Raw genomic sequence first — 14442 nt, forward strand, 5'->3', positions numbered from 1 at the left:
ACACCTTTTTAAAATTGCTTTTAATGTTTAATGTCTAATGTGTTTTTAGTGTATTATCTCATATTGTTTTGATGATTTGATGTTCTTCTTTGTAAAGTGTCTTTGAGTACCTTGAAAAGCGCTTTTAAATAAAATGTATTATTATTATTATTATTATTAATAGTAACTTGGATAGTCATGAAAGAGAGCCTATTTCTTATCTTTCATGATAAGGCTCAGTAGTTCATGTCAACAATGTTCACCAATTTATGAAAAACTGCAAATGGTCCAACAATCTAAGAACAGTGTTTATCACAGTTTGAATGAATTTATGGATTTCACTATCTACAATCTACAATATCGTTCAGATCTTCAGAAAACTCCTGTTGGTAAACACAGTTCATTGCTGCATCTACAAATGAAGTTCAGACACGAACATGCCAAGAAAAAGACAGATATCAACAACACCCAGACACATCGCCCATTTTTCTGGACCAGAGCTCATCTGAGATGAGATTTTATGCAAAATGTGGAAAATTGTAGAATTGTGGACGTTGTGTCCTCCCATGGCATGATGGGTAACTTCTACATCAGTAGTGGTGTAACTCATAAGTAAACATGATCCTTTCTGAACCTGTTAGAAATGCGTTGCAGGTATCAAATTCAGAATGCTTCAATGTTTATTATCTTTTCTTTGCGTTGAGTTGAAAATGATTGCATTCTTCTTTTTTAGTTTTTACACAATGTCCCAACTTTTTGGGGAATCGGGTTTGTAATTATATCAAACAAAGGGCCATATAAAGGTGCAGTTTAGACTATATTATTCTTAATGTTGAATTACGTAATGAGGCACTGATGATGATTTTGTTGCTCTGAATGACACATAAGTGAAAACAAGCACCAGCTGTGGGTCAAGCCTTCTCCCCTCCCACCACCAACCACTGAACTTTTGTCTTGACAGATTACCTGCAGAAGAAGAAAGCTAAGTTTGTCAGTTTGCAGGTTTCTTTATCCTAAACTAGACAGCTCTGCAGTCACTAACATTTTTCCTCATCTCCGAGTGATGGATGCTTGTTAGGTTAATAGGCTGTTCTGTTTGCTTTCATGCTCTACCTGACCTGACCTGACTGAAATAATTATGTTGTTTCCTTGGTAGGCTTGCCTGTCAAAACAAAAAAGGCGTACCAGAGAACGTGAGTTTTAATATTTACATATTAGAAAGAAGCTTAGCCAGTGCCGTTGGCTCTTTTAGTGATAACTACCTCAAACAGCCCAAAACCCTTCTCCTCACAACATGACGTCATCATACATTACCTACATCTTTACACAGGTTTATATGCATTCATAACTGTTTGATTAACATGCTAAAAGTGCATGTTTACATGGACCTCTCCTGCTATATTCTCTTAATAACAAATGTTTCTGTCTTGTTTATTGCTTTACGTATTTTACACTCAACTATAAGCAAATATTTATTTTATCTCACAGTTCCCAATATACAATTTTCCTGTTCCACTTCACCTTCACTTAGGTATGTATGTGTGCCATGTATGTATGTGTCATGTATTTGAGTATGTTATTATGTATTTAATCAATTTTGGTTTGCTGCATAAGCAGGGAAAGTACAGTAAGAGCACATCAATGGAAAACTGTTTCCGTGAATGAGTCATGAATCTCACTGTTATAGTTTCCCCCAGAAACTTGTTGTCTTTGTTGTTGCTAAGTGTCCCATGACTCTGTCTAACCATATATGAAGCAATCACTGAACACTATGCTCATTATCTCTTGCAAACACAGTTTGTGGTAACCATGGGTTAATTAAAACTATTTAAAAAGAGCATGAGAAACTGTCAGTAACTGGTTTATAATGAAACAATCTCACACCTCCGCACACGGTGTGTTATCTTGTCCCAACAAAATGGATCATTATCTGAAAACACGTTTAACTTCATGTAACTAGAAGAAGGAACGCTGCTTTGATTTTCATGAGCTCTGTGTTCTGACATTTCATAATGTTTGTTACTACCTGCCCCACCGATGACCTGCTGACCCACACGTTTCAGGCACACATGCATCAGTGCTATGCAAAGACAACTTACCTGTTTTAAGGTTTGTACTCTAGTCCATGTAGACTATAGTCCTACTCCTAAACTTATTTGCATATAGACAGTTGTGGAATGTTTTTGTTTTTTTAAAGATTTTTTTTAGCCATTTCAAGCTTTATTTCTGACAGAGACAGCTGAAGAGTGACAGGAATGTGGGGAGGGAGAGATGGGGAATGACATGCAGGAAAGAGCCACAGGTCAGATTCAAACCCTGTGCTTCCACAGTGAGGACTGAGCCTTCATACATGATGTCATGTATTCTGACTATATTTGGACGTGATTTTACTTAGTAACATTTCCAGTGAAGGAGTTTTGCTGGTAATGTTGTACACAGTATGTCAAAAAGCTGCATAGCTTCCACAAAACACACACATAATGTTTGTATTGACAAAAAGTGGGAACTGGTCTCAATTTAGAGTATGTCATCAATCGCCATGACATGTAATTATATATTAAATGTTTATTTTTATTTATTAACAGCAACATTCTCAACTATTAAATAAAAATCATCCAGGTTTTCATTCTCAGTCGAGCATCTGTCAGTTTACTCGCATGTAAAAACTATAAATGTAACTATAAATTGAACACTGACAAACATTTTGTGTTAAAGCTCCGTTAAAGCTCTACAGACAGTCATGTTTTCATCGTGGGTCTGATCCCAACAAGTTGAAGTTTTAAAACATCAAACCTCTGTTCTCATCACAATATGGACAAAGTATGACAATAACAAATGCAAAAACACATTAAATAAACAAAACTGGAAATATAAAGCATTATAAAGCCAGTTTTCAGTTTCACATCTCTTTTTCTCTGAGCTGAATTATTACTTATGCCTATTAAGTATTGTCATAAGTGTGCATTACAATAACTCAACATATAATTTCAAAATGACACTTCTATAAATATTGCAGGGTTGGTACTTGTTAATCACCGCCAACCTGATACAACAGTTGACTGTAAAAATGGTGCACAGTGCCAATATGACACAAAAACCTTTCATTTCATTTTTATATTCAGTGTGCTTCTCATCACTAAGAACGTTGAGGCAACCTTGGAATTTAACAATGTTTCAACACATTCAAATACAGTTTATAGCAAGGTGGATACCACAGTACAAGAATACACAAACTCATGTTTATTTTGGCTTATTTTCAATCTTTCCACTGAAAGACGTGGGTTCAGACCGCCTCTGGATTTGATCTCATCTCAGAGACCTGTTTTGACTCTGCAGCATAAGGATCTCAGCAACAAGCATCTGTGGATCCATCAGCTGAGGAAACATGTCCATGGCCGTGTCCACCAACTGGGCACTGAAGATAGCGAGGAGCTTCTTCCGGACAACCTCTCTTTCCTCCCCCCCGCTTGGACTCTGTTGTGTCCCCTGAGGAGGCTTCCAGTGTGAGCACTCCCCTGGCAGGCTGAGGACCGGCAGAGGATGAGCCCTGAATGGATCGGACCAGTACTGCTGCTGTGGGTGACTATGGACTCTGCTGTGCTGGAAATCTGTCGGCTGACTGTATGCAGGCACACTGACTGGATATGCACCATAACTGGGGTAATGTGGAGAGCTGTAGGGAATCATATCAGAGCTGTGGCTGCTGGTGGGCCCGAGGTTATAATGCTGGTTGTGGTGCTGGAAAGCTGATGCGGTCCTATGAGTGGAAGGCTTATGTGAGCAGCAGCTGCACGGTGCATTTCTCGGAGGGCAGTACTGCTGACTTACATTGTGGCCATGCTGAGAACTTCCATATGTCGCCCCATACTGGTGATCACTCCAAGGAGAATCCATTGGTTGACTGTCTATGGAGCCTAAACCAGAGTCCAGCTGCTCCTGAGAGCCACTACACCGTACTGAACCATGGTCAGAAGACACATTTTGGTTGCTCTTCTCCTTTCGAGATGTGGCCTTCTTACTAGAGCGGTGACTTGCCTTCACCTGAGCTACATGTTCGTTTTTATGTTCTTTCTTTAAGGAGCCACTGTCATGTCCCAGTGTCAGTTTCTTAGCCATATCCTCCACCAACGAGAGGCTTTGTCCAGGCACAGGGCTAGAGCGAGCTGAAGATTGTTTCTGAGCCGTGGAAGGGTGCTTAGCATTCTCCCGAAGCTCATCTGCAACCAAACGATTGGACTGTTTGGCCCGCTCGGGGTGGTTAAATTTACACTTGATTCCATACGTACATTTCTTTCCTGAAAGAACAAAACAAAGATTTTAGCTGTACAAATAAACACATACAAGCACTTTGATGGCTCTATGAGGCCAGTAATATTTTAAACTACATGCCAATGCTCAACTCTCAGTGCCAATGCTAACATGTTCATTTTTTGCTTTTTAGCATCATATGTTGTTCAGAAATTACACAACTGTAATTAAATGATAAAAATAAAGATAAACAAGTCAAAACTGCAGCTTGACATTTTTCATGCACAGTTTTAGCTTTAGTTTTCTTCATTTTAAAGCCATGCTAACAACTCTGTTAGCCATGCGAACAAGTCTGTGTTAATGTTTAGCAGACAGATGTTCATTATGTCAGTTTAGCATCTTACCATGCCAACATTTGCTAATAACAGTAAACATAAACTACATCTACAGCTGATGTTTTTTTTTACAAATTTGGTCCAAAGTATTGGACGTTGTCAGCTATAGAGCCACAGTGCTTGTATGGTTAAAAAAATGTGTGTATCATCTCATTTAGAACAATGCCATGCATGATCAGTAATGTGTTCTAGAAGTTCTCTCACCATAAGGGCATGGCTGTTTTTTCTGAGTCTTTGGAAATCTCCGCAGGAAGTTTTCCAGGGTTGGTCCATGGCGGCCGAGAGGATCATCAGGAGGCATAAACCTGCATCAGGATGAAATTCAAACATTAGTCGAAATATAGAACTTTACGGCTTCATGGTAATATACTACTTCATTATCCACCTGAGCTACGTTTTAGGAGGGAAACTCACAAAACTCACTTGTTATTAACGAAGGAGTACATGAGCAGCCTCTCCTCGATGAAGCGCTTCCACTTTGGCTCCTCTCCCTGAAGGTCCCGGTACATGTCGTTGGACACAATGATGCCGTCACACTCGTAGGCCAGCTTGACGATGAAGCGGTCGTCATTACAGACCACCCGTTTTCCTGCAAAACGACGTGATGGTGTGAACACCAGAATCTTCTTCCTCTCCAGGTCTGTCAGAATGTGCTGATCTGTAAACCAGACAGAAAGTCACACTGGACAGTTGTTAAACCTGCAGCTACTGATTTTTGATTTTTTGATTTTTTTTTTTTGGGGGGGGGGCAGGTTGACAGCTGTGAACACAACATTGACATATCACCTAAGGAAGCACTTTGTTTCTGGGAAATGTTTGTAAACAAAAAAAAAAAGCTTCACTATTTTCAACAGCTAACTTTGTGTGTCTTTCGTGGACTGGACAGCCAAACAATGGGCTTAAACTGTCTATGAAGGTCTTTTTATATTGTCATGATGTTATTATAAAGTATGGATTACACATGCTTTAATCAACATACAATCAACTTTAAAGGCACAGCTGATGCATTTTGATTTGGGTCACACATTAACCTGGTTAAATACAAACTAAGAAGCCCAGAAGTACATTGTGTAATAAAACAATTTATCAGTGTGAGCAATCTGTTCATCTGCATAAAGCAAACAAGCAGCATGGTGCTTCCAAATGTAGGCCAACAAAAGGTTGTTACAGACATCGACATGGTTATCTTCTGGTTGGAAAAACCCTGCATATTTATCTTTTGAGATATAGCTACACAGATCACAGATAAAGCTCCTTTACTGTCATTTGGGAAGAAAAACCTACATGGGGTATTCCCCATTTTGAGAACCACAGCTCACTTTGAGAATCAGCAGTTGAGCAGTTCATGTCTGGCTCTTTCGAATCTCTCATCTGGCTTTCAATATGTAAACCAAGAAACATTTTAAATCTATTAGTCTGTAAATTATCAGGTCATTAGAGTGAGTGACATTTCTGCATTTCTGCATTTATGTAATATGATGATATTTAAAATTTCCCAGAACAAAAGTTGATTTATTAAAATCTGAGCAGACACAAAGATAATTTGTTTACAGCCATCACCAATAAATGATTTCAGTCCTAATTTCTAACAATATAAAAAGGCACAACCTGCTCTTTAATCACAGTAATAAGACCTTGCAGCAATCCCACCACACCTTGGTTTCAATTAACAATAAGAGCAGTGTATGTGATCCAGGCAAAGCAGGAAGTAGAAAATGTTCAAAACAAAAAAAATCCCATCTTCTTACCTGTGATAGGGACATCCGGCCTGGGCTGCTCCTTCCTCCATGAGGGAACAAACACGGTGATTTCAGTGTGGCCTCTGTCCAGGAAGAAGTTCACAGCCAACTGGATTCCCAGACAAGAGAAAACTTCCTTGTTCCCATGACTGAATGAATAAACAGAACCAGGGAAAGTGAGAAACATTCACACATTAAGACAGGAAACATGTCACCTGGTTACGAGCTAACATTTCCTTTAATGCTCACTAAAATGGATGCTATGGGACAAAAACGTGTTGGCTGGGAGCAGTTCATGGAAAGTCATACAGACTCTCTGAAGAAAGTGAATAAGCATATTTCCCAAGATGAGCATGTATTCCTGGCCCGGGCCCACCCCAGGTTTCATATGTTCATGAGCAGGATGTTCCCCATCACAGAGGATTTTTTAGGCCTGTCCAGTATTTCACAATAAAAAGCAGAATTAGTGAAACAACTAATAATATGTGAAACATTTTTTTTGGCCTTTTCTTTATTGGACAAAGACAGTAACAGTGGAACGGTTGCTCTACAAACTGAGCTAAACACTGCCCCCATGAAAGAGTTTTTTTCTTATTATTGATAATTATTTAATATTATTATTTAATTACATTGGAAACATGCAGTAACCCACAATATACTGATTGATATGATACAATATTTGTAATTTAAACCAGGCTGTCAGCTTTGCTTCACAGCAGTTTCATTATCATGTGAAAATATGACGGTTGTCAGCATTCAGGGCCCTCTGGGGCTTTTCGGATGTGTCTAAAAATCTAAAACAAACAGCAGAACACAGAGAGCTGAATGTTAGATAGAGCCAGGGTGTAAAATGTTGTCAGGCCTGTTTCTGTCCTATAAGTAGGACCGGCCTACAAGGAAATAAGAAGGCATTCATATACGTATGTGCTCTGATTTGCATACTCAAGTTGCCTGTGTCGAACGTGTCTGAACAAGCGTGCCCGGCTGGGAAAGGTAAGGGGATAGAGGCGTGTGTCTACTCTGCACACACACACACACACACCGTTTGCACATTGTACTTTTTGACATCTCATTCTCTCACCTTTTCTCTCTGTTTGTCAAACTGTGTGTGCGTGTCTATGTATGAGAAGGTGGATGATGGAAAAGGTTATGAGTACCCAGAGGCACACATCCATAAATAACTAAATGCACACAGAGTCTAATTTTAGTTTAAGTGGTTGTGAAAAGATGAGAAGAACTCTATGATAAGCTACGATATGATAACAGACATTAACATTTATTCATTTAGTGTTTATGAGAGAGGCTATAGTGCAACATGCTCCCATCACACAAAGGATAAGCTGAATATGCAAAACAGGTGTGAACAATCTCCCAGTACATGCTCAGTGCAAATACACAGAAAACACACAGTATGTATAGAAATTCCTGAAGCAGACATTTAAGATCTTTTCAAAGCTGACTTTCTCTCTGGAGAAAGTGACATTTGTGCTTCTATGAAAATGGACATTTATGTTCCCCTCAGGCTGACTGGAATCACTTTAGTCATCAGCACGTACTTTGTTTTATGATCATGTTAGCATGCTAACACGCTAAAGGATAAATATAGTAAACGTGAGCTTCATGCATAATTTTAAAAAATACAATTTATCAGATTGATCTGAGTGTGTTACACTGGAAGCTCTCCTAATCACTAATAAATATGTATCGATATCACTTTATCATGTTTGGTTTGATGGTATTTTTTTTAAAGAGACTTAAAACTCCTCTATCTCTTCTCTCTCTTCTATTCTAAGATAAGAATGGTTCCTGTAGCTGCTGTGGGACAGATTATGGTAATAACTGTAACTGTAAGATGCAAATAAATGAAAACAAATATTTAAGAGCTTTTCTTAACTAAACAAAAAGACTAGAGAGCTTTACACACAGGTGGGGAAGACGTCACAGCAGCAGACAGGTTTCAGTGCTACTAAAGAATATTTTCATTAACAATTCATCTGCTGATCAATCAATCGACTGATGACTGCAGCTCTAAATGATATACAACAGTGATATTTCAAAAATATTACTTCAATGAATTAATGACTGATTTGATGTTGGTGGACTGATCAGTCATTTCAGCTGTACTTTCTCACCTCATGGCCACATTGCTCCCATCTATGACAACAGGTCTGAGAGCGTCTTTGTCCTTGCTGCTCTCCTCTCTGCTCTGAGGGGATGATTCAGTAAAAGGCAGCAGCAGCATGGGGCCCGCAGCCTGGACGTCTCCTCTGGGCACCAGCACCGACATTGTGGTCACCGGCCCCTGCTTGACCTCCTCCTGACTGGCCTCCCGACTGGAGCTGATCCTAACCAGCTCCCCTAGAACTTTATCTGTGTCCGTGTTGGGACCGAACTTGCGCTGAACAGCCTGAACCTGAGCCGTGGAGTACCCCAGCTTGTGGAAGAAGTCCAACTGGGCTTCCAGGTTCTGGGGGTCCGGGGATGGTTCTGGTTTACTGGAATACATGCACTCACAGGAGGTACGGCAGGACTTTGGAGCTGGGAGAAGTGAAGGGAGGATCCATGCAGAAGTGTCAGAGTGTATGAGATTCAGACAGGCTGTGCTGGGGATCTGACTCCACGGGTGAACAGATGGGAAGAGTGTGACTTCAGCATTCATCTCATCTCACTCGCTGCCTCCCAATCATGTTCCGCCTGTTTGGAAACATGAACATAACATTGGAACATTCATCAGCATTCTCTCTTTCAGCTTGTCCTTTCTTCTTGTAGTAAACTGAATGTTTGTTAGAATATGAACTCAAACTTTCAGATGATGTCAAATAATAAGAAGAATTTATTTCTAACATTTTTGTGACATATGAAAATGTATATATTATATATATTATAAATAATAGATGAATCAATAATGAAAATGATTATTGGTTGTTTTCTTTTGTAGACTCCCAGATCTACTTTAATATTTTCTAATGATGACATTTCATTTTTCTATTTTATTCACTTTTTATTTGGTCCTAAAGCAGATTATTATTGTTGTGTATTATTATTATTATTATTATTAATAATATTTTTTTATTTATTATTATGTAACCACTATATATACTTTAGTCATTCTTAAAGACTCTGTAGATTAATTCATGAGTTTATAAATTGGCAGAAAATGATTTTAAAATACCATCACAGATCATAATGATATTTCATAAAGAAAAGCAGAAAATGTTCACATGCCACATTTTTTGCGTGTTTAACGACTGAAACGATTCATAAATGACCCAATCAGCTGAAGATAATAGATTATTCGACTCATCCTAACCCTTTCATGTTCGCCTCTGTAAACTTTGTTTTCTCCTTTGACAAAAGGCAGAAGTAAACCGTGTGAACGCACTCTGTCTAAGTTTGTTGGATCTTTTCCAACCTGGAGCTTCTTCAACACAACAGATCAGAATTTCGCTCCTGGCTTCAGACTGAACTTCGACTCGACAAGAGAAACAAACTTACCTCACAAACCTCCGTGCAGCCGTTAAACGTGTCTAGAGTCCGTCACAGCTGATGAGTGCGCACACGGACAGCCTCGGTCTCTGCTATGAGCCGGTACAGGAAGTTCGGGTTTTTCCTTCTGTTGACATCATCAAACAACCGGGCGGCAACCAGCGTGGAGGACTGGGCGAGTCACATGCTGAGACTCCAGAAAAGCTGTGAGAATACCTTCGACTCACCCAATCCACGACAAACAATTCCCCACGAGTCCATGAGGAACAGCAGAGGAAGTCTGAGAGCAGCGTGGATCAATAAAGTTTGATCTGGATCTGATCGTACACATAATTTTTTTGTCACTTATATTCTGTATTCTAAATGTGAACGTTAAAGGTAACCTATCAGATTATCAAGTGAAGGCAGTGTAGTAAAGTATCAACTGTGTTTGAAATAAAGTAGCACAATGAAAATACTAAGTCGAGTTCTTCAGTACAGTTCACGAGTAAATTTGTGCCTGATCCAGACTCCACCAAAGGATAACTAACACAGTGTGAAGAAATGTGCTTCAAATAATGGAGATATCAGTTGTGTCCTCACAGTATATTCAAGTTGACAAGGTTTTATATATCATCATTGGTTTATTTTATCAATTTTTGAAAAAAGGTCTATAAGCCACACTGAAACTAACTGAACAGCTTGGTGACACTGCACAGGAATTTTCTCTGTGATGCAACAAAAAGATGATGATATTATCATCATTATTATTATTGGGCATGGACTTCAGCTATATTATAATATTAGGTTTATTTGTGGGTAGAACAGATTAATGTTTGTAGTTACAACCTGAAGATTTTGATATATTTCTCTTTGAACACATTCCTGATGTGTACAATTTTTGCGGCACATGTGAATAATAGAGGAAGTTAGTCGACATGATAGATGACAGAAAAGACTCCATTCTGTCTTATTTATTTATGATATCATAATAAAACACAATTCTGCAGGTTTCTGTTCAATAATTTTAGAAGACAGTTTTTACTTTGGTGACACGTTTCTTATTCAAGTTACCCCCGATAACAATGGCGCCTTCTCCACTGGGGTTCTGGCTTGTGCACTATCTTAGAGGGGATGTTAGGGAGGACCGCAGGATGGAACTCAATGATTACAGGAGGCATGGTGTCTGCTGGGTTTATCAGGTGATGCCTGTGTTCTGCTGGTGGTTCTGCTTGAGGTCCAGTTGCAAGTGTGGTTTCGGACTGAGGTGGTTGCTCTGAAACCTGCCGAGATGTTGGTGATTCTGGTCCAGGTTCTGGTGGTTCAGGTATCGGTTCAGGTATCAGTTCAGGTGTTGGTTTTAGATTGTTGTCAGATATCGGTTGTGGTCGAGATGGTGGTTCTGGTTCAGGTGTTGGTTCTGAATCCTGTCCAGATGTCGGTAGTTCTGGTTCAGATGTTGGTTCGGAATCTTGTCCAGATGTTGGTGGCTCTGGTTGAGATGTTGGTTCAGGTGTTGGCTCTGAATCCTGCCCAGATGTTGGTTCTGGTTCAGGTGTTGGTTCTGAATCCTGTCCAGATGTTGGTTGTGGTTCTGGTTCAGATGTTGGTTCGGAATCTTGTCCAGATGTTGGTGGCTCTGGTTCAGATGTTGGTTCAGATGTTGGTTCTGAATCCTGTCCAGATGTTGGTTCTGGTTCAGGTGTTGGTTCTGAATCCTGTCCAGATGTTGGTTCTGGTTCAGGTGTTGGTTCTGAATCCTGTCCAGATGTTGGCGGTTCTGGTTCAGGTGTTGGTTCAGATGTTGGCTGTGAATCCTGTCCAGATGTTGGTTCTGATTCAGGTGTTGGTTCTGCAATCTGTCCAGATGTTGGTTCTGGTTCAGGTGTTGGTTCTGAATCCTGTCCAGATGTTGGTTCAGGTGTTGGTTCTGAATCCTGTCCAGATGTTGGTTCAGATGTTGGTTTTGAATCCTGTCCAGATGTTGGTTCAGATGTTGGTTCTGAATCCTGTCCAGATGTTGGTTCTGATTCAGTTGTTGGTTCAGATGTTGGTTCTGAATCTTGTCCAAATGTTGGTGGTTCTGGTTCAGATGTTGGTTCTGGTTCAGGAGTTGGTTCTGAATCCTGTCCAGATGTTGGTGGTTCTGATTCAGATGTTGATTCTGAATCAGATGTTGGTTCTGGTTCAGGTGTTGGTTCTGAATCCTGTCCAGATGTTGGTTCAGGAGTTGGTTCTGAATCCTGGCCAGATGTTGGTGGTTCTGATTTAGATGTTGATTCTGAATCTTGTCCAGATGTTGTTGGTTCTGGTTCAGATGTTGGTTCAGGTGTTGGCTCTAAATCCTGTCCAGATGTTGGTTCTGGTTGAGGAGTTGGTTCTGAATCCTGTCCAGATGTCGGTGGTTCTGATTTAGATGTTGGTTCTGGTTCAGATGTTGGTTCAGGTGTTGGCTCTGAATCCTGTCCAGTTGTTGGTTCTGGTTCAGGTGTTGGCTCTGAATCCTGTCCAGATGTCAGTGGTTCTGGTTCAGGTGTTGGTTCTAAATCCTGTCCAGATGTTTGTTCTGGTTCAGGTGTTGGTTCTGAATCTTGTCCAGATGTTGGTTCTGGTTCAGGTGTTGATTCTGAATCCTGCCCAGATGTTGGTTCTGGTTCAGGTGTTGGTTCTGAATCCTGTCCAGATGGTGGTTCTGGTTCAGATGTTGGTTCTGAATCTTGTCCAGATGTTGGTTCTGGGTCAGGTGTTGGTTCTGAATCCTGTCCAGATGTTGATTCTGTTTTAGGTGTTGGTTCAGGGTCCTGTCCAGATGTTGGTGGTTGTGGTCCAGATGTTGGTTCTGAATCTTGTCCAGATGTTGGTTCTGGTTCAGGTGTTGGTTTTGAATCCTGTCCAGATGTTGGTTCTGGTTCAGGTGTTGGTTCTGAATCCTGTCCAGATGTTGGTTCTGGTTCAGGTGTTGGTCTAGATGTTGGTTCTGAATCCTGTCCAGATGTTGGTTCTGAATCCTGTCCAGATGTTGATGGTTCTGGTTCAGGTGTTGGTTCTAAATCCTGTCCAGATGTCAGTGGTTCTGGTTCAGATGTTGGTTCGGGTGTTGGTTCTGAATCCTGTCCAGATGTTGGTGGTTCTGATTCAGATGTTGGTTCTGGTGTTGGTTCTGAATCCTGTCCAGATGTTGGTGGTTCTGATTCAGATGTTGGTTCTGAATCCTGTCCAGATGTTGGTTCTGAATCTTGTCCAGATGTTGGTTCTGTTTCAGGTGTTGGTTCTGAATCCTGTCCAGATGTTGGTGCTGGCTCAGGTGTTGGTTCTGAATCCTGTCCAAATGGTGGTTCTGGTTCAGGTGTTGGTTCAGATGTTGGTTCTGAATTTTGTCCAGATGTTGGTTCTGGTTCAGGTGTTGGTTCTGAATCCTGTCCAGATGTTGGTGGTTGTGGTCCAGATGTTGGTTCTGGTTCAGGTGTAGTATTGGGTACTGGTTCTGGTCCTGGTCCTGGTCCTTCACCGTGTCCACATGTGCAGGGTTTGAGTTGAATGATGTTGTGGATGAGCTCTGCGCTGGGGAAGCACATGCTCAGGACTCCCAGGCAGCCTTCATCTGAGGCTCTTTCCTTGTGCTGCTGCACGAACTTGTAGATCTGCTTGTTGATGTTTTTCGCTAACGTATCAAAGCGTTCATGCGCCGCCGCCCTGTAGCCTGTCATCACGATGTGATGGTCACAGCAGTGCTCTTTGATTTGCTGGATCTTTTCTTCAACATTTTCTAGTTTGTTGTATTCAAAGAAAAGCGATTTGTGGTTTTCTGTCCCAACATGGAAGGTTTTACTCTGGAGAAAAACAATCTTGCCCCTTACCTCTTGCAGTTTTGGTACTGACAGCTTTCGCCATATTTTATTTTCTACATTTTTTATCTTTTCCTTCAGTAGATTTGCAACTTTTTCCTTCTGCAGCCCATGTAGAGTCACTTTTAAAAGCACAGTCTCACTGCTATACTTTTCTAAGAACTCGAAAATGCTCTTTAGGACTTCATCAATTGTCTTTTTTTCCCAAATCTTCCAGAAACTATTCCAGATATAAATCTGTTTTCCGAAAGGGGACAAAGTCCCAGCATGCACATCAAAATACCGTATTCCCACATGAAGTTGCTGAGTCAAGTCCCAAACCTGACATTTATTGAGTGGTCCTCCGTATAATGCTAGGCTTTGGTGTGTTCCAGGAATGGAGATAGCAGACACTGAAGTCTCATCAGGTATAGACTGCATCCAGTTTGTGTTATGAAATGATTCATCTAAGTATTGTTTGTCATTGAAACCTATCCCTGAACCCGAACAGGAGGTTATTCTGGTGGAGATAGACAGAATACTTTTTAATTTAAATATATCTTTGAAAATTAATAATTAGTTAATATTTATTTAACAACATGCAAATAAAAACTGTTAAACTATCTAAATATGTAAGAAGGATTTGCTGCATATGTTAGTGATGTTAGTCAAAATTATGTGTTAAAGCAAACATTCAGAATAATAATGAGAGAAAAAAATTACAATATACAATATAATTAAGAGTATGAGGTTAGACTTACATTGAGAGAAGCCAGAGGTAACGATGGATCT

At 40.2% G+C, this 14442-nt stretch overlaps 1 protein-coding gene across 1 annotated transcript; it reads right to left on the reverse strand.

The window, feature by feature from the left end:
• Positions 1-2226: 2226 nt before the first annotated feature.
• Positions 2227-10258, reverse strand: zc3h12ab (zinc finger CCCH-type containing 12Ab). The gene is made up of 6 exons (XM_010751733.3): positions 9857-10258; positions 8494-9055; positions 6371-6510; positions 5046-5280; positions 4827-4927; positions 2227-4274 (listed from the first exon to the last, which is right to left on the reverse strand). Exons 2-6 carry the CDS (start codon positions 9018-9020, stop codon positions 3286-3288), a joined length of 1992 nt encoding a protein of 663 aa, XP_010750035.1. The 5' UTR covers positions 9021-9055; positions 9857-10258; the 3' UTR covers positions 2227-3285.
• Positions 10259-14442: the final 4184 nt, after the last annotated feature.

The sequence above is a fragment of the Larimichthys crocea genome, chromosome XIII, assembly GCF_000972845.2.
Source record: "Larimichthys crocea isolate SSNF chromosome XIII, L_crocea_2.0, whole genome shotgun sequence".
NCBI classification, from domain to species: Eukaryota; Metazoa; Chordata; class Actinopteri; family Sciaenidae; genus Larimichthys; species Larimichthys crocea.